The 22,300-nt window shown below is 36.3% G+C and overlaps 2 protein-coding genes across 2 annotated transcripts in view; both read left to right on the forward strand.

The window, feature by feature from the left end:
• Positions 1 to 13,279, forward strand: part of LOC144450844 (prolow-density lipoprotein receptor-related protein 1-like) — an 87,285-nt gene extending 74,006 nt beyond the window's left edge. The window contains exons 68-74 of the mRNA XM_078141585.1: positions 787 to 927; positions 1,777 to 1,881; positions 2,752 to 2,877; positions 3,727 to 3,812; positions 4,412 to 4,499; positions 5,800 to 5,950; positions 8,371 to 13,279. Coding sequence (XP_077997711.1) covers positions 787 to 927; positions 1,777 to 1,881; positions 2,752 to 2,877; positions 3,727 to 3,812; positions 4,412 to 4,499; positions 5,800 to 5,950; positions 8,371 to 8,586 — 913 coding nt within the window. The 3' untranslated portion in view covers positions 8,587 to 13,279. The remainder of the gene's footprint in view (positions 1 to 786; positions 928 to 1,776; positions 1,882 to 2,751; positions 2,878 to 3,726; positions 3,813 to 4,411; positions 4,500 to 5,799; positions 5,951 to 8,370) is intronic.
• Positions 13,280 to 19,044: 5,765 nt separating this feature from the next.
• LOC144450910 (uncharacterized) lies at positions 19,045 to 21,094 on the forward strand. The gene is made up of 2 exons (XM_078141672.1): positions 19,045 to 19,173; positions 20,025 to 21,094. Exon 2 carries the CDS (start codon positions 20,035 to 20,037, stop codon positions 20,617 to 20,619), a length of 585 nt encoding a protein of 194 aa, XP_077997798.1. The 5' UTR covers positions 19,045 to 19,173; positions 20,025 to 20,034; the 3' UTR covers positions 20,620 to 21,094.
• The last annotated feature ends 1,206 nt before the right edge of the window (positions 21,095 to 22,300 follow it).

Consider the following 22,300-nt stretch of genomic DNA (forward strand, 5'->3'; position numbering starts at 1 on the left):
CAGTAAGACTTGTGAGTATAGCCCAGAGACAGTAAGACTTGTAAGTATAGCCCAGAGACAGTAAGACTTGTAAGTATAGCCCAGAGACAGTAAGACTTGTAAGTATAGCCCAGAGACAGTAAGACTTGTAAGTATAGCCCAGATATAGTAAGACTTGTAAGTATAGCCCAGAGACAGTAAGGCTTGTAAGTATAGCCCAGAGACAGTAAGGCTTGAAAGTATAGCCCAGAGACAGCTAGGCTTGTAAGTATAGCCCAGAGATAGTAAGGATTGTAAGTATAGCCCAGAGATAGTAAGGATTGTAAGTATAGCCCAGAGACAGATATATAAGCCAAAATATTCAATTTTCTGACCAATCATCACCTCTCAATATTCTGACCAATCATCGCCACTCAATATTCTGACCAATCATCACCTCTCAATATTCTGACCAATCATCACCACTCAATATTCTGACCAATCATCACCACTCAATATTCTGACCAATCATCACCACTCAATATTCTGACCAATCATCACCACTCAATTTTCTGACCAATCATCACCACTCAATTTTCTGACCAATCATCACCACTCAATATTCTGACCAATCATCACCACTCAATATTCTGACCAATCATCACCACTCAATATTCTGACCAATCATCACCACTCAATATTCTGACCAATCAACACCACTCAATATTCTGACCAATCATCACCTCACAATATTCTGACCAATCATCGCCTCTCAATTTTCTCACAACTCATCAGTATTCTGACCATAGTTTGTTTTATTTTGTTCAGTTGCAATGGTAACTGGGGAGGCAATTTCTGTGAGCATGAGAAGGGTAGTGCCGAAGACTGCAAACACTTGGTGTGTGAACCTCATGGAGCATGTGTTCTAAGACTTGACCCATCCAGTAATGAGAAGAAAGCAATGTGCAGGTCAGTGGTAATTATGTAAATGACCAAAAATATTCATCAGCTTGGTAGATCAAGTGATTTGTAATTCTGCAATTATCAGTTACATCCATTCTCAAAATTGTGTTTAATTTCAATAATTAAACATTTCTGGGTACGAGCCATAACATCAGCAAAGTCTGCGATACAGCTATAATGATGTACGCTTGGTGTTTCACTCATGAAATATTTTGTTTTTGACACACAGCTACACATATTTCAACTCTAGACTAACAATAACAGAGACACAGCAAACACAGTGGGATCCTTTACCCAATCACGTTGAACACTGCTGATAAATTTGCTATTCTTTCACACTGCAGTAAAAACAGGCTTCCAATGAAAACATTACAAGTGGACTTGATGATTTTATTGGCTACAAATGTTTATTTTCTAACTGATAATCAACATTTCAACTTGACTATTTCTACATCCCTACTGTGTATGGTACCTAATCGTTCCTTTTGCATTAGAAGTTGCCTGAGGGTGTGTAATAAATGTCATGTTACATGAGTGAAACACCAAACCAACATCATTTTAGCTGTAAGTACATGCTGTTTAATCAGTGTAAGTGATAAAACACAATAGATGGCTGAAATCTGACCATGTATTTATACAAACCTTGAGTCCGAAATTCAACCAGTGAGTTAAAATTAACGTAAGCTGTGTTTAAATTTCACATTCACTTTTACTCGACATGTGTTGTTTGTGGGGCATGTGGACAGTGTATGTGTCCATACATGTGTTTGCGTGCACTGTGTATGCATGTAACTTTGTATAATTTGCTAGGTCATATGCATATGCATTTTGATTGTATTTTAATTGTCTTATTAGTTGTAAGCCACACTGGGAAGGCCCCAACTGTGAGTATCCATCCTGTCATGGTTTCTGCGCAAATGGTGGAACATGCAGCATAGTGGATGGCAAACAACAGTGCCAGTAAGTATGCATTCTCAATGTAGAAGATGCGTAGAAAGTATAACATTAGCATTCATCAATTCACTTCTTTGATAATAGTTGCATAATTTGCCATTATCAAATAGGAAACGGTTGTACTTCCAGTGGGATTTTTCCAGCCATTGATATTCTTGATGTCCATAAGGACCCATTCATACCACATACACGTAGTAATGTGTTTATTAACATTTAAAATATCATGAGTTTTATTGACTTGAGCAAGTCGAGACTTGAGAGAACATTTTATTAGCTGTTGGTCGGCTCAATATCCCAGGTAATATAGTCTTCATATTATCATCAGTCCGAATGTCCGAATGGAGAGCTTGTAGTTGGTTTATAAACACAGCATACGTGTCACATTCCATTTACTCTGCAAACTCTTACAAATCTAATGTTCCGATCACCACCGTGAATATTGCTTATTTGCCAAATCACATCATGAATTTAAAGGGGAACACTACTCCAGGAAATAGGGACATTTCCATAAACTTTGAGTTCTGGGGAGTCATTTCATGATTTTACATCACCTACAATTACTTGCGATTTCAGTGAAACATCAAGTTGATCTTGTGCCTTTATAGGGTATCTTTGCTATGCGCTATTGCATCATGGGAGTCAACATAAATAATATATTCATGGTTGCACAATGAATATTCATGACTCCGGAGTGCTTATTCCTGTCATTGTAAAACAGCTTTCGTGATTTTTTTTTTTACTGAAAATGTCTTTACAAAAGCTTAGTATGCACATATCTCTGGTTACTGGCTAAGTGTTCATTGTGTACTGCCCACCATGTGACTTCAGCTTTATGCTTTTCAGGCATTGAATGAATATGAATTTTTCTTTGTTTAGATGTCCACCAGACTATGGGGGTGAATACTGCCAGGCCAAGAAAGCCCCTGAGGAGGCATGCAGGCATTTAGAATGTATCCATGGTACCTGTGTGTACACAGATACTGATGATATCGTCATATGTCAGTAAGTAGTAACCATGGTGCCTGTGTGCACTCAGTGATGATGTCATCATACTTTGTGTACACAAACACTGATGATGTCATATGTCAATAAGCAGCAACCATTGCCCTTATATTTACACAGATGCTGATGATGTCACCATGCTTTAATTACACAGATTTTGAGGTCAGGCATCAACAAGCAGCATCCATTGTTTGTGTGTACACAGATACTAATGATGTCACATTGTGTGTACACAGTTACTGATGATGTCACCATATTTTAATTACACAAATTTTGATGTCATACATAATAAATAGCACCCATTGCTCTTGAGTGTACAATGATACTGATAATGGAATTATACTGTGTACACAGATACTGATGAGGTCATATTGCGTGTACACAGTTCCTAATGTTTTTGTCAAATGTCCGCATTCATGGCACAAGTGTGCACGTAGATACTGATGTCATCACACTGTGTGCACATGTACACAGATACTGATGATGTTATATTGTTTGTACACAGTTACTAATGATTTTGTCACATGTCCATAAGGAGCATTCATGGCACAAGTGTGCACATAGATACCGATGTCATCATACTGTGTGTACATGTACACAGATACTGATGATGTCATCGAATGTCACCAAGTAGCAAGCATGGTACTTGTATACAATTATGAATTGTACAAACACACTATTTTCTTTTTTAACTGATGAAAGTGAGAATTGAAAACATTTTTAAGATGTGATGGTTAGAAATACAAAAATAAAAAAAGAGTCCCAATGATTGATATCATAAGTGATATTAATACATGATTGTTAGCTAAAAAAGTATTTTAAAATGTTTGTATTTTTTGTCTTTTTAAGTTGTAAGACTGGATGGACTGGTGATAATTGTAATATTCCAAAACCAGGAACAACTGGGAAAAGAGCTGGTGATGAAAAAGACCATAGTAAGTCAGATTTGTTGGATACTAGTATATGTAGAGCACTGTCAGTTTATTAAAGATGAGACATGTTATGTCTATGCTAGGGAGTCTAGTGGCATTTCCCACACTGGCCATTGGTGGCGCTCTACTACATAATTCCAACACTAGAACAGTTGGGTGACTTTAATCAGTACAGTTTTGTCTGAGACACTGCCACTCCATTTTCAGGTACACTTCTATCTACAGCCGCCAACACCTAAGGGGAGATACTGTAATGACACACGTCTGTCTGTCTGTCTGTCTGTCTGTCTACATACAGCTTTGTCTCTGACACTGCCAAAAGGGTTATTGTAATGACACACATCTGTCTGTCTGTCTGTCTGTCTGTCTGCATACAGCTTTGTCTCTGACACTGCCAAAAGGGTTATTGTAATGACACACATCTGTCTGTCTGTCTGTCTGTCTACATACTGCTTTGTCTCTGACATTGCCAAGGGGGCTTTTGGAATGACATATATCTGTCTGTCTGTCTGTCTGTCTGTCTGTCTGTCTGTCTGTCTACATACTTCTTTGTCTCAGACTCACAAGTGATTGTGATGTGTTGTGTTATTTTCATCCTACAGCAACAACTATGGTAGCAGTGCCTATAATAATGCTGATTATAATTATCGTAATAATTGGTCTTGTTTGGCTGTATAGAAAAAGAGCAAGGTAAGAATCATTACATATTACTCATTCCCCAGTGATTTCCTTTCATCTTCATTCAGCTGGAAAATACAAGTGACCTGAGGGGCCTTGTCACTACGAGTTGAAGAGTATTTTCCAGCTGAATGAAGTAAAATAATAAGGAATGATGTTACTATAACTTGTGCAAACATAATTCATGATAAGAAAGTAAAATAAAAAGTGATTTAAACGTTTTGACTCGTACGAGTCGTAGTGTCACATTGAGGGCTATGCCAGTAAAACACCTTCTAAGGGAGTAATTAGTTTTGTAACTTTGTGAATTTTTACCCAGTTCAGTTCAGTTATGTTTTTATGTTTATTTATTAAAGTGTCATGTGTGGACTTACCCATAGCCACACCCAGCCCCTAGGGCTTACAAGACACTAAAGTAATACAAATCTTTAACTTATGAATAAGTTAGCGTAGATATTTAAACATTGTACATAAATTCCTTTCTCTTACAAAAAGCATCGCTAACAAAATTTGCTAGGTCAAATGGCATGTTTGTCATTAAAAATTCTAGGATTCGACAACGTCTCTAGTGTCAAAGTGAGGAGATATTTCCCTAGCTTTTGAAAACAGAAACTCTCGAAATTCATGATAAAGTCCACAGTGAAAAAGGAAATGTATCTCATCTTCAACTGCGTCTTTGCAGAAATCACAAAGTCTTTCCTCCCTGTCTAAATTAGAAAATCTACAAGTTTCAATTTTTAAAGGAAGAATACCTAGTCTGAGCTGAGCTAAAAGTGATCGCTTACCACGTGACAAATTATACGTTAAATGATTTTCCAGACCATAATGTTTTTTGAAAGTAACATATGTTTTTAACTTAGGCTTTTCTTTCACATTAATTTCCCAATTATTACCATGAAAGGTTTTCAGTTTTTCTGAAACAAACGAAATATTACATGTCTCCATATTAGTATGACTCAAAATGGTTATGCAGTACGTACGACAGATTTTTTATGTTTATTTATAACGAATTTATTTTTAATTAGATGTATGTAGACTCATCTATCAGTAATAAAGTTGAATTTTATAATTCTGGATAAAACTAAGGTACCTATTCATAGCTGTCAGAATCAACTGAGACCCTGGTGACATGATCATCTCATGATAGTCATATGATTATCCCATGGTGTAGTTAATTTCGTTTGAAGATTGTTGTTGTCCTGCCCCCCCCCCCCCCCCCCCCTCACTTTGCTGTGGAGTATTGGAGGTCCTGCTTGGTGAAAGGATGATTCATTATAATTTATACAAAGTCTCTGTCATTTTTCTTTTGCAGACAAAACAATGGTTTCCAACATAAAAGGATGAAAAACGGTGGTGGTACAAACGTAGAAATAGGAAACCCGACATTTTTATATGACCAACATGAAGACGACGATGGAGCACCCGATCTACTAGAAACAGGATTTAATCTGGAACCTGATAAGGTAGAGTGAAATATTTTAGTTCTTATTTTATTCAATAACTGAAATTGGCAATATATAATGATGTGTGTTAGTGTTTGTATCAGTAAGGAGGGTGAATATATGCGTTGAACCTGACACAGACTCTTAATAGGCCAAGTATTGAAATTGAAAGTGGGACTTGTAAAATGAAATACTTCTTGATAAGTGTATTTTTGGTTTTATGAATGTCTTTCTGTTGATCTGAATGTATATAATGGCTTTTTGCAGGCCATATATGAAGTGCCTAGAATACAGGCCATTTCTAGTAACAGACCATTACCACACTACAGACAATTTGTGGCATGCCTTGCTACAGACTAGTTGTGAAATGCCTTGTTACCATTTGTGAAATGGCTTGTTGCAGACTATTTGTAAAATGCCTTGCTACAGACATTGATGATATGCCTTGTTATCATTTGTGAAATGCCTTGCTTCAGACCACTGATGAGAAATGCCTTGGTACACAGACCATTTGTAAAATGCCTTGCCATGTACATGAATGAAATGCCTTGTTACCATTTGTGAAATGGGTGTTTACTTATTGTTTGCAAAATGCCTTGTTCCAGACATTTATGAAATGCTTTGTTACAGATAATTTGTAAAATGCCTTGATACAGAAATTTTATGAATTCCCTATATTATAGCCACATTGAGAAATATGTCATAGACCTAATGCCTTGCAACAGACCATTGATGAAAGGCCTTGTTATCAACCGCCATTCATGAGGATTGTGCATGAATACATTCATCCACTGAATGCCACTTCACAGTTCTATGCATCATGGCATTCCTTTTCATCGTCTTTTTTTTCTTTGTCTCTCTCTCTCTCTCTTATGTCTGTTCAACCACACAGCTGGATACAAATTTTTCCAACCCACTTTACGAAACTGTAGCTTACAATGAAAGCACACCCATGACAACAGCTCCAGGCCAGGTAGATGAACCACAATACACTGAAACTACACCCATAGCAGCTGCAACATTAGAAGATGCCGACGGCAAAGACTCACAAGTTTAACATATAATCATTTCTGTAATTAACCCTTCATTTTTAATCCCTATCATTTCAAGTTTCTGTAGGATGTCTGTGTTTGTTTATTATGTCTTGCCTCCTTCAAGTACTTGATAAGCACTTCGATGCCTGCCATCTTCCGTGTTGTTTAGTGGTGCTGTCGTTATTCTTTCATCACAACTGCATGAAATGTTTTGATTGTGTCTATTGGGGGTTGGTAATGTCGGGGTGGTGGGTCGGGGGTTATTATGTGGGGGTTTGATAGGTGAGGTGTGATGGGGGTTTGATATGTTGGGATGATAAGTGAGGGTTTGATAAATTGAGGGTTGATTGCTGTATCTTCTTCCTCTTGAAGAAAATATGGTTTGACAAACTCCCTCATAAAAAAAACTCCAAAAATACTAGAAGAACCAAATCAAATGATGAAATCACAGAGGTTCTCACTTTCCAGTAGTGTTTTTATTTATTACGTCACAAGGGGTTTAGCCAGCATTGTGTACTGTTCATGAAGGTATTAAAAATGTGACGATTGTGACAAACATCCATAAAAATAGAGAAGAACTAATATTACGCATGTACATGTCTACTATTTGGCTGTTTCGCTGAACATCTGCACACTTACGATGTTTGACTTACAGTCTTGTACGTAACCCAATACGCCATATTCCTGTGACTCACCGTACAACCTACACCATTTTCTGGTTACTTATTTTACTGCCTTTTCCAAAATAAATATGGTTATACATGAGCGCAAAAATGAACATGAATGCCAGTTCAATACGTGGTGGTAACTAAAGAACCGACTAAAACATGTGTAAAGGTACTCTGTGTCCTCCAATATTGAAAATGGGAAAAACACAGAAAATGTTTATGGTGGTTCAGATGGCACTTCAAGTGACCATATGGAAGACACATTTTGAAGGGTGGGCTGAGGTGTATACAGTCATCATTCTTTATGTTTCATGGCAAATTTTGATAAATTAAATCCGTTTCAATTCTGTAAATTTTACAAACTCGTGAATTTTGTTTACAAACATTTTGTTGACTGCTTCATTTACTGTCAGTAGTTTGACATACAAAATGTTAATCTTAATTTTCCCTAACCTAGGGTGCCCTCGTGTGATACTATGTTTAAAATATGGCCATAAAGTAGGTACCTGAAATATGGTGTATTGCTGTAGAAATCTAGCCCTTATTTTATGTTTTATCCACAGCACCATTTTACGCATCGTTAATTTTCTTATTTGCTCATTTTTTTCATTTCATTTGTCGGCAGACCCTCTTGGTTTGGACAAAAATTGTGACTAGTTTTGTTTTGTTTTGTTTTGTCCCATCATGCATGCTGTGCTAATAGTTGTTTGTGATTTGTTTTCTCCTGTATTTCCTGTAGCCCACCAATTTCGCCAACCCTATGTATGATACGTTATATTCGGGTGGTGGCAGTGCGGCCTCGTCACTGAACAGCATAGAAGATAAAAAAGAAGGTTTACAGTCGAAAAACGACGAGGAAACGAGCCCGCTAAATCCTGAAGAGGAGGAAGAAGATGTTTTTAACGATACAGATATATTAGGAACTCCACAGGAAAGTTATCCTATTTTACGATAGAATATAGAATATGTTGTATTATTTCTTTTAAGTGAAGAAAGAAAATAGAAAGCATATTTTGAGGAAAAAGGAAACAAATCGATTCTCTCTCAGCCATTTTGAAGCCATCAGTATTTCAAATAAGGTGTAGCTAAAGTATCAAAACAGAATATCGTCTAAACTCACCATATGCCACTTGCATTAAGGCCATGTTTTACATGATGCCATTTTCAAATGAAAATGCAACTGTTTTTTTGTTGCGTTTGCACTTACCAATTATATGGAGACACAAAAATGTGCATGAAAATACAATGATTTAAAAACGCTGCTGTAAGTGGATCATTTCATATCAATCCATAAACCAAAGTTGTCACAGTGCAGATGAAAAACAAAAACAGGATGATTAAAAAACGCTCTTATCTGACCTAGGAATGACCCCATTGATGACGTACTTTCGCATATGCTTAACCTCTGTGTCATCGTTGTGCGTGTAATCGCGTCATTTTCAAGTTGTTCTGTCAGACTTTGGTGTTTCCATGTAAATTGGTCGAAAATATTTGTCGGCCTCTGCGTGTAATCATTCTAATGCACATTAAGTTAAACCTTAAGCAATATTGAATTTTAATATTTTTATTTGTAAAAGTTGTGTAAACACAGCGTAAAGCTCAGTTTGTCTGTTTGTGTACTATTTATTACACGGATACGAAGCCACCGAAATGGCAAAGGAGAACATTTATTTAAAAAATAACAGTTTGGATACTGATATTCTACGTACCACTCTGAGAGAGGACAGGTTTTCGTTTCTAATTTTTTTTAAGCGTAAAATTGATATTAGAGTGATATTTGGTTTAGGTAGGAATTCAGAATGAAAGAGGTCTTTCTATTGGTTGAAGTTTTCAACATTTTAATTTATAGTTGTCTTTAAATGGAAATCCTGACAATTTAAGTCTGAAGTTTGCAAACACAAGGTCAACGACCTTTTTCTCATGCAGTAATCCACGAGACGATATAACTCGGAGCAAACACAATTTCTCAAATAACTGACGGTTATAGTTTTTCAGAAATATTGAACAAATTTATAATTTTGTGGCAAACTTTGTATCACATTATTCATTCTGAAGTTGTCGTGGCAACAGTTTTATTATTTTACAAGACTAGAGTGAGTTATAGCATCTCACCCTGTTAAAAATGTTGGTCAACATATGTATGTATGCACGTGTACAGTTTTGTGAATTGTGTTCTATGTATCTATATAATGGGTGCTAAATTTGAGTGAACCTTTATATCTTTTAAAGTGTATACCAACAAAGTTACAGAATGTAGTAACGCTAAAACCAAAGACCTGTGCTGGTGATCGCGGGTGACAATTGGCTGCCTCGATAGATATTTTGTGGTTCCTTGATTCGGATAATATTGTCGTAATTTAAGGTGTACATAAGTATACGCAAATATGTTTGGACTTCATGGTCCTACCTAACTATCAGTTCAGATTGGTGATTTCATCAACAGTTGTTTTATTTATGAAACCGTTATGAAAACGCAAACCCTGAAAATGTATCATGTGCGTGTGATTTAGGTGTTGGAGTCATTTGGTGAAGTGAAATCTGTTGAAACATGAGTATTTACCTTATTTCTTTCAGAAAGGAGAAATGATGAGTCGTTAGACATTTTTTGAGATTATGAGACAATTTAATTTTGGTGATCTTTTAATTGATGAAAACCTTGAAAAAGTTATGTTATTATTTGTGTGTGTGTGTGTGTGTGTGTGTGTTGTGCATGCGTGCGTGTGTGTATGTGTTACACCTTGTCGATCTGCAGTCTTTTGTTCCGTGACATTCAAGTAAACTATGTTGCAACAAAAACTAATTCTTACAACAACAAAAATCTGCATAGTAAGCAATTTATTGTCATTTGCCCAACTCCTCAGCATCTTGGATTTCCTTTGTAGGGAGTAAATATCAAATAAACTACCTTGATACCTAATCATCAAAGGGTGTCTCTGGCTAACTCACTTGTTGGTTTTCAATTTTGCCTCCGGACTGATTTGTGTAAGATGTTGTAATTTTGAAAAAATAACTAAGCCAAACTAACAATAAAACCTATATTGCATTATTTATATTATGAAATATGTGTCCAGTATAACGGCACTTCAACTTACATTGTATTGACACCTTTAACAGGCCATGGACAAATATTAAAAGTAAAAATAAGACTTCAAAAGAATTTGCAGTGATAAATATTATAATAATTATATTTTTCATGTTAGATGTTATGATTGTAAAATAATATTGTCATCATTTCAAATAAAGGAACCAACCCAAAGCGTAGCATGATAGGTACTTTTGAAAGAGAGGTAATGATTGGATGTAGATTTCTCTTGTCACAGAATGTAAGCCAATCATGTTTAGTTTCTGAAAGGGCTTTGCAGTTAACTTTGAAAAACTGCACAGCCAATAAGATGCAGTCTATCAAATCATCCAGCCAATCAGATGCCAGCTTCATACAGTATTTAAAATTAAGAGACTACGCAGCACATGACCTTGAAGTAGTAGATTTTATTAGAAACAGTGAATTTGTAAATTGGAAGTGGTAAAAATTATGGGATGCTGTGATTCTGATGCATTTTTCTGTTGATGTGAATTACAGTGTGTAAGACAATATAAAGAAGGCTGTATTAAAGTTGCCAAGTGGATGAGAATTAGCTTTTTAGTTTGGAGTTTTAATTGATAAAATAACTTTACGAAGTTTTTCTACTTGAAAATATAATGTAAAACAATATACACCAATTATTTGTCAGCAACTCAAAATTGCAAAAAGTGTAAAAAGTTTGTTATTGTACATACAATAAGAAACATTTTACACTTGTTTTCAATGTTTTGCAATTTATGGAGTGACAAACAAGGACTTGGCATATGTTATTTCATAGTGCAAATAGAAAAAAAACATAGTAAGGGTGTTTAATGAATTAAAAATCCAAAATAAATACCTGATTCGCATCCATTTGGCGCCTTCAAGTGATAAAATGAGTTCTGAATATACTAGTAGTTGTTAGTCTTTGTACATAAAGTCTTCATTACAATTGGCAAGCCTACATCAAAATCAAGGAATAGACTAAAAAAACAAGACTTTAGTAATCATGATAATAGTGTAGAATTCAAATAAGAAATTTACTTTTTCAGACGTATTTACTAAAATCATATCACCTTTAAAAGGCACGGTACAGCTGTTTGTGATACTTTCAAAACTCTTGTCAAATTGGGATCTTTCCTTTGTTACATTTAAAAAACTACCTCTGATCAAAGTCCTAGTTCATAGCACCAGTAGAAACCTTAAATTGTCGTTAAATAATATACAATTCCTAGTTTTAGATTTCATCTATCTCGCAGCTGACTCGTGCCTTGTTTACTGAAAGGTGTTATGATGAGCAATGCAGGCTCCTACAATGCAAATTAAGTATTCTGCTGACATGCTACCATATTTGGGTGTACTTACCTTATATGTTATTTGGTATTAGCATATTTCCAAATATGGTTAGTATTACTTATTTGGTATTTGCATATTTCCAAATGTAGTCAGCCAGATCTGCAGCTTGCAGTAATGTGGTAGTGGTGTTTGTAGACCTTCCTTTCGCAAATCTAGTAAAATTGGAATGCTCTTCTTCTGTAATGGTGAAGTTTGATTTTGAAAGAAATTCTGAAATTTTATGAGTTGTCTGTACATTTAACTGCTAAGCATAGACTTGACCCAAGTGTTCATTTTATGCTTCAGCCGTCCTTTTTTCATTTTGAGCTTTTGTTTTCATCAAAAGTGACTGTTAATGAGCTTTACATTTGTATTCAGAAAGGATTGTATTGTTGTTTTTGCTTAAAAATCTACGACCAGGAAAAATATTTAGTGGGAACGTCAAAATTCAAAATTAACATACAACACTATCTTCTCTTAATATTGGGTTTCATGAATATGATTTTTTTTACATTATCACAGAAAAAAAATCAGGTTTAGAAAAAAAAAGTTAATTTAATATTTTCGTTCATGTTGGTATGTAATGTAATGCTACATATTGGCGCATACTCATTCTGTTATTATTCTAGATGTTGAACAGTGACCTTACAAAATACAAAATTTTCAATTTTTTTTTGATTTTACAGAACAAATGGCCTTGACTTTTTTCAACACATTCTTTTAAATGAATAATCTTTCTTTTTGTATTCCAATTCTAAAACTGAAGATAATAACATAAGATATTTTGTTCTATTTATTTCATGGAATTGAAAGAGTGACTGCTTGTTTTGTTTCGTGACTTTGAATTTTGTGTTATCTATTTAAGGACTTTCTACATTTTCTGTGATGTGTATTGAAATCAAACTTCTGTTTCACATACCTTTTTTTTCAGAAATTCATATTTTCTAAACTTTCTTTATCAACTTTATATGAAACTCTTTAAAGTATGGGAGTCGAGTTTTAGTGTTTTTCATAAATTATTGTGTGTTTTAACAATTGCAATGCAAGACACGAAAGACACAGAGGCTTTTCAGAATTCATAGATGAAAAGCGTTTTCCCTATTTTTTTTTGGCCAGTGCTGTACTTGCATAGAGGCCTGTTGGGGCCTCATCATTTGCATAAAGGCCTGCTGAGGGACTCATCATTTGCATAAAACCCTATTGATGGGCATCATCATTTGCATAAAGGCTTGCAACAAACAACAGTAAATTATTTCATGTGTGTGTGTGACTTATTTTGTTGATTACTTCAGAATGTTAGATTAGCATGATTTAAAGGTGAACGCCAAACCAGGAAATAAAGGTGATTATTTATTAGAAGCACACTGACTATATGCAACTATTTGATAAGTTCTCAGGAGTCATAAATATTCATTAGCATGATTTATAGGGAAACACCATTACAGGAAATAAAGGTGAATATTTATTAGATGCACACTGACTTCCTGATTATTTAATAAGTTCTCAGGAGTCATGAATATTCAGTGTGCATCTAATAAATATTCATCCCTGCTAAGACCCATGATGCAATGGTGTATCACTGAAGGAACAATAGAGGAGAACAAGTGTTTCAATATGGTGTTACTTGGCAACCAAGTGAAAATGATGTGACTCGAAATCATGAATGAACTCTCCATTACCCCAAGTTTACACAGAATACCTGTATTTCCTGGAGTGGTGTTCTGTACACACTCAACTATAGAGGGCGACCTAACACGGGTGAGGGGGGGGGGGGTGTTGTGTGCTGCGCTTTGTTAGCTAGTCTATCTGAAGAGCAGTATGGCTAATCAAGTAACATAATCCTCTTCTAATGCTGAGAAAGCTATGAGCTTATTTTGGTACAGTTGAAAGCATGTTCACCAACCCAACACACAACTGTTAAACACAAACAGCATTCTCACAAAGTATGAGTCAGTGTTTCAAATGGACAGCATGCATTTATTTGAACACAGGAAAACATAACGTAGTGAAAGACTTGTCACTCTTGTAAGTCAAACTATGTCCTCGTCTGTCTTGTTTAACAAACTTAAATATACATGTGCTAATAAGTCTAAAATGTATTTGTAAATACGTTTTCAGTAGGGAATTACGTAGACGTGGTCACAAGTAAATGTAATAAGCATAAATATAGCGCACTACTTTGCTCTGAGCAAATATTCTTCCGCTCTGAGGTAGGCTGATGGGGTTCAGCTCTGATCGATAAAGTCACGATTACTCCAAAATCTTTTGTAGTAACCGTGATAAAGTCAAGTTTATCAGGAATATTTCGAACGGGACGTTCGTGTACATCTTCATACATGGACGTTTTAACTCGTACATGATGAAAAGGTCATCAGGATAGCTTTAAACGTTACGAAATGATTGATTTGGACAATATCTTTTAAGTAACCTCTCAGGGTCTGATGTAGGGTCTAAGCTCCGTAGGCTCTGCGACCTCTGTGATAGAGGGTCCTCTGTCTGAGAAGTCAACTCTACCAAGAGGGAGGCTAGTGTATCCGATATACTCCGGAAGCTTCAATGGCAATGCCTTGAAAATCGCAGGGCAGTTAGCAGACTAACTTTCCTATACAAAGCTACAAATAATCTAATTGCTTTTCAAGATGATAAACTACCAGAATCATTATCATGTTCTACTAGGGGAAGTGCACCTGGTTCTTCTTTCATATCGATCATCGCTAAGAAAAACTGTTATAAATATTCACTTATTCCTCGGACAATTCCAGAATGGAATCTCTTACCATTATCCATTCAACAAGCAAAGACAATAGACGGTTTCAAATCTGCCCTCTCCCGCATTGATATCACCGATCTCGTGCTCACCTGAACACGGATGAGATCTAAAGGACGCCGCCAGCGTTACGCCTGTGTGATGATAATCCTTTCGGATGTTTACACAGTATAGAAGTAGAATATGTTATTGTTAATTCTGTGCCCTTACAGAGGCTGCAATAGATGGGTATGCTCCCAAGAGAGATGTTGTGCCGAGGTCTGTGCCAGGAGTAATGATCGTACATCTATATGATCATGAAATTCCTTGTGGAAATCTCGGCAGTGCAGAGAGGGCGTAATATTATTTAACATAATGAGAAGCACAAGAAAATAACCATGGGGGGGGGGGGGGGCAGGAAATTGATCCATTGATTCTTAAAAGTCGTCATTCAATGTTTTTTTGACATTGGAAATGAAATGAAAAAACCTTTATTTGAACTAAAGACAACGTAAAAGTTCTCTGGACATGATTGATAGTCCAATACACTACAGTCTGTATTAACATTCAACCCCCGTTGACCCCGTGATTTCGACCAATAGAAAGCTTCATAGTTCAGTTGCTACAACATGACAATGTTCTATTTCATGTTGAAAATGTCTTTGGTACTGATGGCAGGAGAACAATAACTAATATATAAGATTTACCGTGGCCGAAAACGACAAATCTCTTTTCTGTTTGTTGAAACAAGAGCGATTTTTCAAACAGTAGAGTGATATAATACAAACAGAAGAGCGATTTCGGTAAAGATTCCACTCCGTTAATTTACCTAACACACTGACGAGCTAAAAATTGCATATCAAACTACGCAGAGACTACGGTCGGTATTGCATGGGCCCCAATTGCAAGTGATACTGTACGTCAATACTCAAACCAGCCAATGGTTGATTTCTATGTGGGCTAGAGGTCGACAAGTGAGATCATGAATAAATTTGGCTCAGTTTTCATTCTATCGTAACTAATAGGGAACGTGCAATCCAGACTGAGCATGCTCAGACGCGAAGGATATAATGGGATTATCCGAGGTTATCGAAAAATCTAATCTGGAGCTACCGATAAAATAAACCTCCCACAATGGTCAGGGTAACTATGAATTGATTATTTGTGGTTACAAACAATGTATCAACGTTGTTTATAACGCTAATTGATGAGTATTCATTATCACATTTCCCATGATGCAACACTCAACATGGCGGGTTTGCAAGTTCTCTATTACTAGTAATCATGCCGATGTTAACTCGACCTCTAACTCAGACTTATAGACTGTAGGAGTGTCACCTATGACCACCTTTTGTGATCTTCGACTCTTAATCACAATACTTGTCAGAAGAGATGATTGATAATCTAACATTATCACAATATACCTCATGGTACTGTACCGATAAGTCGAGCCGCTCCGATTGTTTTTATTTGCGTCAGCAGCCTTGCGGGAATGATATATCACAACACCTGATAAAGCACACATAAAGGAAAATACGACAGGCCAACGCTTTAGATATGTACCGTCAGCTTTCAGTTATTTTACCCTTATGCATGCACTATGCTATTACCACCTTCTGAACTGTTTCTGACTGACAAAGTTTAGAAGTCGTCGGGTACGCTTGTCCACACAAAGTGACTTAGATGCAGTTGTACTATAGGAATATCGTTGTTGTTGTTGTTGTTGTTGTTGTTGTTGTTGTTGTTGTTGTTGGTGGTGGTGGTGTTGGTGGTGGTGGTGGTGGTGGCGGCCAGTGTTCCGCTAACTAAGGCTTATTTAATTTGCACGCTACTTGCGCAAGGTCTCCGTCTGCTCTCGCAGTCAAATTTCATGTTTTGCGCAACCTTATATCCAAGCATCAAGAATGAAACAGAAAATATATACAAATAAAGTATAATTAATGATTAAATGAAATATTACCATAGAGTTTTATTTCTCTCTATTCAGTATCCGAGAGCAGGTAAAAAATGTTTGCTTCATATTGCAAATAAACACATGATTTTGCTTCCGACCTTCAGCAGAAGGGGGGGGGGGGGGTACCCTTTCCGGACCATGCATCCCCCGCAGCCCCACCAGCGCTGCCGCCATGTCATGATGCCACCCTTTCCATTTGCTTTCTTCTCCTTACATGTAAGTTGCTCAATCCCCCCCCCCAAAAAAAAAACAAACATCAACAACAACAACAAAAAGAAACAGTTGTGTATGTTCCAATGAAACTGCTTAGGGAGCCTTCAGTATTTACAAGGGGCCGGAGGAAATCACACATGGTCTGTTAAGAAAAACATGACCCTCCCCCACCCTCCATTTGTAAAATGTGACCCTCCCCTTTGTCCCATTTTGTAAAACATGACCCTCCCCATCCCAAGTGCATATACTGAACGTTAATCAATATGTATACATACAAATTAAATGATTTTGTATTAGAAAGCAATATTTGTACATATAAAGTGACAAACAGTAAACAACTGGCTAATGACCTTTCTCTTATAATCATATACAATCTAGTTAGTATCTAAAATGTACTCTCCATGTTGTGTATACTCTGCCTGATCTGGTCACTTGTAAAAGTACCCTGATATCATTGTCATCATCATCACCTTCACCTTCACCTTCAGTATTGTCATTATCAGTGTCACTCTAATTTGACTCACTGTTACTACTTGATTCAGTACCTGTATCACTGTCTGTGTTCTCTATGACATTCAAAACTAAATCATCATCATCATCATCATCATCATCATCATCATCATCATCATCATCATCATCATCATCATCATCATCATCATGACTGCTACCATCACCATAATATTTTAACAACAACATTCACGGACATTGTGAGTGATAAGGTGAGATGGTACACTCAACAAGATGCATCGTTTTATTAAACAATTTTCTTACAATATATGTATTTTAATTTTTGTATTTTTGCATGTAAAGTACTCGTTAAAATAAATGTTGAGTGCTCATCTCACGTTTAAGTCTTAAAACACAAAACAAAGTCACAATAATTGAATCTTCAATTTGGTCACAAAACTACAGATTGTAAAATGTGACCCTCCCCCAAATATTTTAATGCAAAATATGACCCTCCCCCAAGAACAAGTTTGTAAAATGTGACACCCCCCCCCCCGATTCCTCCGGCCCCCTGTAAATAATGGAGGCTCCCTTAATACACACCCTCACACGTTACTAGTCTAAGAGTAGCAGTGACATTTGACTTCAGAGTCCTCAGAGTTATAATTAGATGTATAGGTGTGGTCTTCCAAAGGAGAAATCTCACATTGTGTACTGGATGATTCTTAGATAGCAGGGCTTTTAACTTTAATCTTGATTTTGATGAGTTGACAGCATCACCATGATGGCTTCTGGTGAGGAGGATGTGTCCCCCTCATATACACTGAAAAAATAAGGACATGTAGAAGGTCATTTTGAGACATTGAATATCGTTGAAACTAGACATAATATATTTTTATTAAGCTTCACACTAGTTGAAAGAGAGATACACACACACATAAATCTTCATTGCTGTCACTTGCCTCAAACGTCACCGCATACGAAAATAATGGAATGAAGCGCAAACAACAGACTAGTACTTGTTTCGACTACCCTTGTGGTCACGTGACTGAATATACGTGTTGGTTAGCATTATGGATTGGGCATACTGCAAAGTTTGAGTGAAACGTCTTGGCCAGAAATGCTGTACTGTTTATCATTGTTCAAATGAAACTACTTGGTGCATAGTTAGGGACATGGAATATCAAACTATACACATAATTTTCAGCTGCACGTAGTGAAGCTACTTACCAAGTTTGCAAATTTTTGACCGGGAAGGGATGTTAAAGTTCCATCATATACATATAAATGTGTTCAACACATCAGCACGTTTACGAAATTTTTGAGTAGTTCCCTCCCCGTCCATATTTCACTGAGTTCGGGAGGGTTATGTGCCAATAAACGAGGGGGCGTAGCCCACGAGATTTTGGCACATAACCCTACCGAACGAGTTGTCTATCTTACTTATACCAGGCATGATTGGCTCAAACGGATCTTTTCAAAATTGTGTGTAATTTGTTGCATGCAAGTTGAGTGCTGAGCGTAACTTATAGGTCACACCCCCAAGAAAGAGTGGGTTATGGCTCCATGTAACCAAAGGAAATCAAGGCTTCTGATTGGCCAAGTAGGTCTAGCCGTAGTATAAGTGAATGTAAAGCTTGTTTACGTTAACTATACCAGTATCAGAACATTTCAAACCCGTCAGATCGTGTTTGAGTTCACACTTTCAAAGGCTCACATCTGGTCATTTGGTTTGTCTGAAAGATAAACGTAAACCTAGCAGTTTTGGTGACAGAACGCTGATCAAGTAAGTGAGTTATAATTATGGTATTACGTGGAAACCAAACTTTCAGCTAACTAAGATAAACACAAACGTAAGATATTGTCATGAGGTGTTGTTATCAGCGATTCAAGTGACTTTGGTTTGATATTATTCTCACAGTAGAGTGGTGTGTCTGATGACTACCATGATCTTCCAGTGTACATTTTTTGAGACTTTCCGTGTTTACATTATCATGCGATGGAGTCTTGAATGTCGCATTGGTTAGAGTCGCTGGATAGGAATCTGCATGGCACAGGTTCAAGCCCTTTTGCTGACGTTTGTTTCTGAATGGCTAAATTCCTTGGGTAAGATTTGAACCACGGTTGTGTCTCAGTCATCCCAGCTGTATAATTGGAGACCTGGTAGGATACAGGTTGCAATGTGAATGCTTGAATCTGATTCGCTGATAAAGGCTGCAATGGATCCCCAGGAAGTTGAATAGGTATAAAGGGCGATTATGCCGCTATAGATCCCTGTCAGAGGTAATTTAAAATTTGTAAAGTATTTTGAGTACTAAGTGAGAAAGTGCCATATAAAAACCAACATTATTATTATTAAATTTGTATTAGGATTACAGGGTGATTATATTTGCATAACAAAGACACAACTTTCATCAACTTATTAGCCTGTGTAATCTATCACATCGGACAATTGTAGATTTTTAATAGTGTGTGTCTAACTTGGTACAAACTAAAAGCTTGGATTCCACGATACTTTTGTCCTTCAACACTCACAGTATTTTAATAGTACAACTTTTTTTCTGGTGTGTGTGTGTCAATCTGATTAAAATCTGATGTAGATAATCGTTCATTGTTATTTTACCTTCGTTATTTTAGGAAAATAGGGATGTATCGTTGGATGTCGAACAAGGAACAGCAAAAGGCACTGGAAGAAATGGAGATGAAAAACCGAGATCTGGAAAAGAAGCTTGAGGAGAAAGAAGAGAAGGAAGAGATGAGAAAGAAGGAAGCGATGAAGGTAGGAGATCTGGAGAAGATTCAGAAGTGTGAAGATCGTATAAAGAAAACAGTTGCAGCTTATCGGTGTAGTTACAGATTGATGGGACGAACAAATATAGGCTTGAACATAACAAAAGGGGTACTCGTAAGTACAGCTTTTGCTGCTGTCATTCCAGCAGTTCCTATCGCTGTAGCAATTGTACCAATTGCAAGTGCTATTATTGAGATTATTCAGAATACCACAAGTCTGGCTAAGAAACGTGAGAAATACAAGTCTATATACAAACAATACCGTCAGTTGCTTACTTTAATACGATATCGTGGAGCCAGTGTGGATTTGACAAAATTATTGAAAGATGTGGCAGCCAAAGAATATGACATCATTGAACTGGACATTTACAGTCCTCCTCTTGACAGATACATGACAAAGTACAAACTTGATCCACTTGACAAGACATATTTGGAAACTTAAGTCCGTTTCAAGTCACAAGTCAGAAGGAAACGTCTTTGCATAGAAGACATGCTCCCCCCCTTTCCCCTGTCACTAATGTATGTAATTACAATTAAAAAATTCCACTGAGGAGTGAAAATAGTCAGAGATTGGAGTCATTTTTGTACTCATTTGCCGAAGGTAATAATAGATGAAATCGAATTAAATCGAATCGTTTGAAATTTAGACCATGGTGGTCAAGGTAAATATAATTATACTAAAAGACAGGTGATACCTGATAATACAGGGTTAGACACTTGAATTACATGAATGAGAGGTGACACCTGATAATACTGGGTTAGACACTTGAATTACATGAATGAGAGGTGATACCTGATAATACTGGGTTAGACACTTGAATTACATGAATGAGAGGTGATACCTGATAATATTGGGTTAGATACTTGAATTACATGAATGAGAGGTGATACCTGATAATACAGGGTTAGACACTTGAATTACATGAATGAGAGGTGATACCTGATAATACTGGGTTAGATACTTGAATTACGTGGATGTCTCATGTTTCTTGAGCCGTAATGTAAATATAATTTGAATAGTGGGTGTATAGACATGCTTGGATGTAACAACATATATTTTGGAATAAAAATGCCTTTGTTCACGGACAGGTGAAATGCATTAATTATGTGTTTTTTTAGCCAGATATGTAAACAAGGTGTGGACGAATCTAGACGAAACGTTTTGGAAAGATTCCAAGAGGGCACGGCAATGGAAATAAGTTAAATTAAAATATTAAGCCTTTGTCAAAACGGAATAAATATATCTTTTGGTTTAGTTGAGGGGTGAATCCAGTGACAATTCCAGAAATGTATAGTTACCATGGCAACTATAAATGTTACCTCTAGAGTATGTTATATTTTCACTTTGAGAACTGCTAAGTGTTGCATATGCTCTACTGGGAGCTCTTTATTCTACAACGGTGTTTTCGTGTACAATGAATTCGAACGCAACATAAAGAAAGTCATGTATGCTTTGTTGATTTTATGAGGAGCCAACTTTTTTTTTACTGAGCTAATACTGTGTAGGAGGGGGAAAGGTTTAAAGTTTCAATGGGTCAAAGGTTACCTTGAATTTGGGACACGGTTATAAATATCTTGCACAGGTATTTTCAAGTCAATACTAGATATTTGTCATGGAAACTGTTACAGTCCAGGCCACATAATACCATTCATAAAATTTGACGACTCCTTTCACTTGCAGAAATCCATTCTTTTTTGTTGTTTGAACTCTCTTCAAAGAGGTCGACGACTTACTCGTAAATCGTGTGAACCTGAAATACTTCTATTACTTGCATTTTACATAGGAAAGAATTTGGTCACACTTGGCAAGACAGAAGGCACATATCAAACTACACTGAAGACGTTGCAACTGGCATAGTTATTGCTAGAGATTACAATGTATATATATATATATATATATATATATATATATATATATATATATATATATATATATATATATATATATATATATATATATATATATACAAATGTATATATATATAATAGTGTGGATGTTATAATAATAACAATGGTGGTATGTCATTGTTTCCGTAATACTAGAAAGCAGGCCTTAGACTCATTGAAAAGTTTGTACATTGTGAAACTGCATTTGTCTTTTGTGGGAAAATATTGCGTCCACT

Source organism: Glandiceps talaboti, chromosome 20 (genome assembly GCF_964340395.1).
Source record: "Glandiceps talaboti chromosome 20, keGlaTala1.1, whole genome shotgun sequence".
NCBI classification, from domain to species: Eukaryota; Metazoa; Hemichordata; class Enteropneusta; family Spengelidae; genus Glandiceps; species Glandiceps talaboti.

Coding starts and splice junctions, on each gene's coding strand:
- LOC144450910 (XM_078141672.1), top strand. CDS start 20,035: ATGTATCGTTGGATGTCGAACAAGGAACAGCAAAAGGCACTGGAAGAA.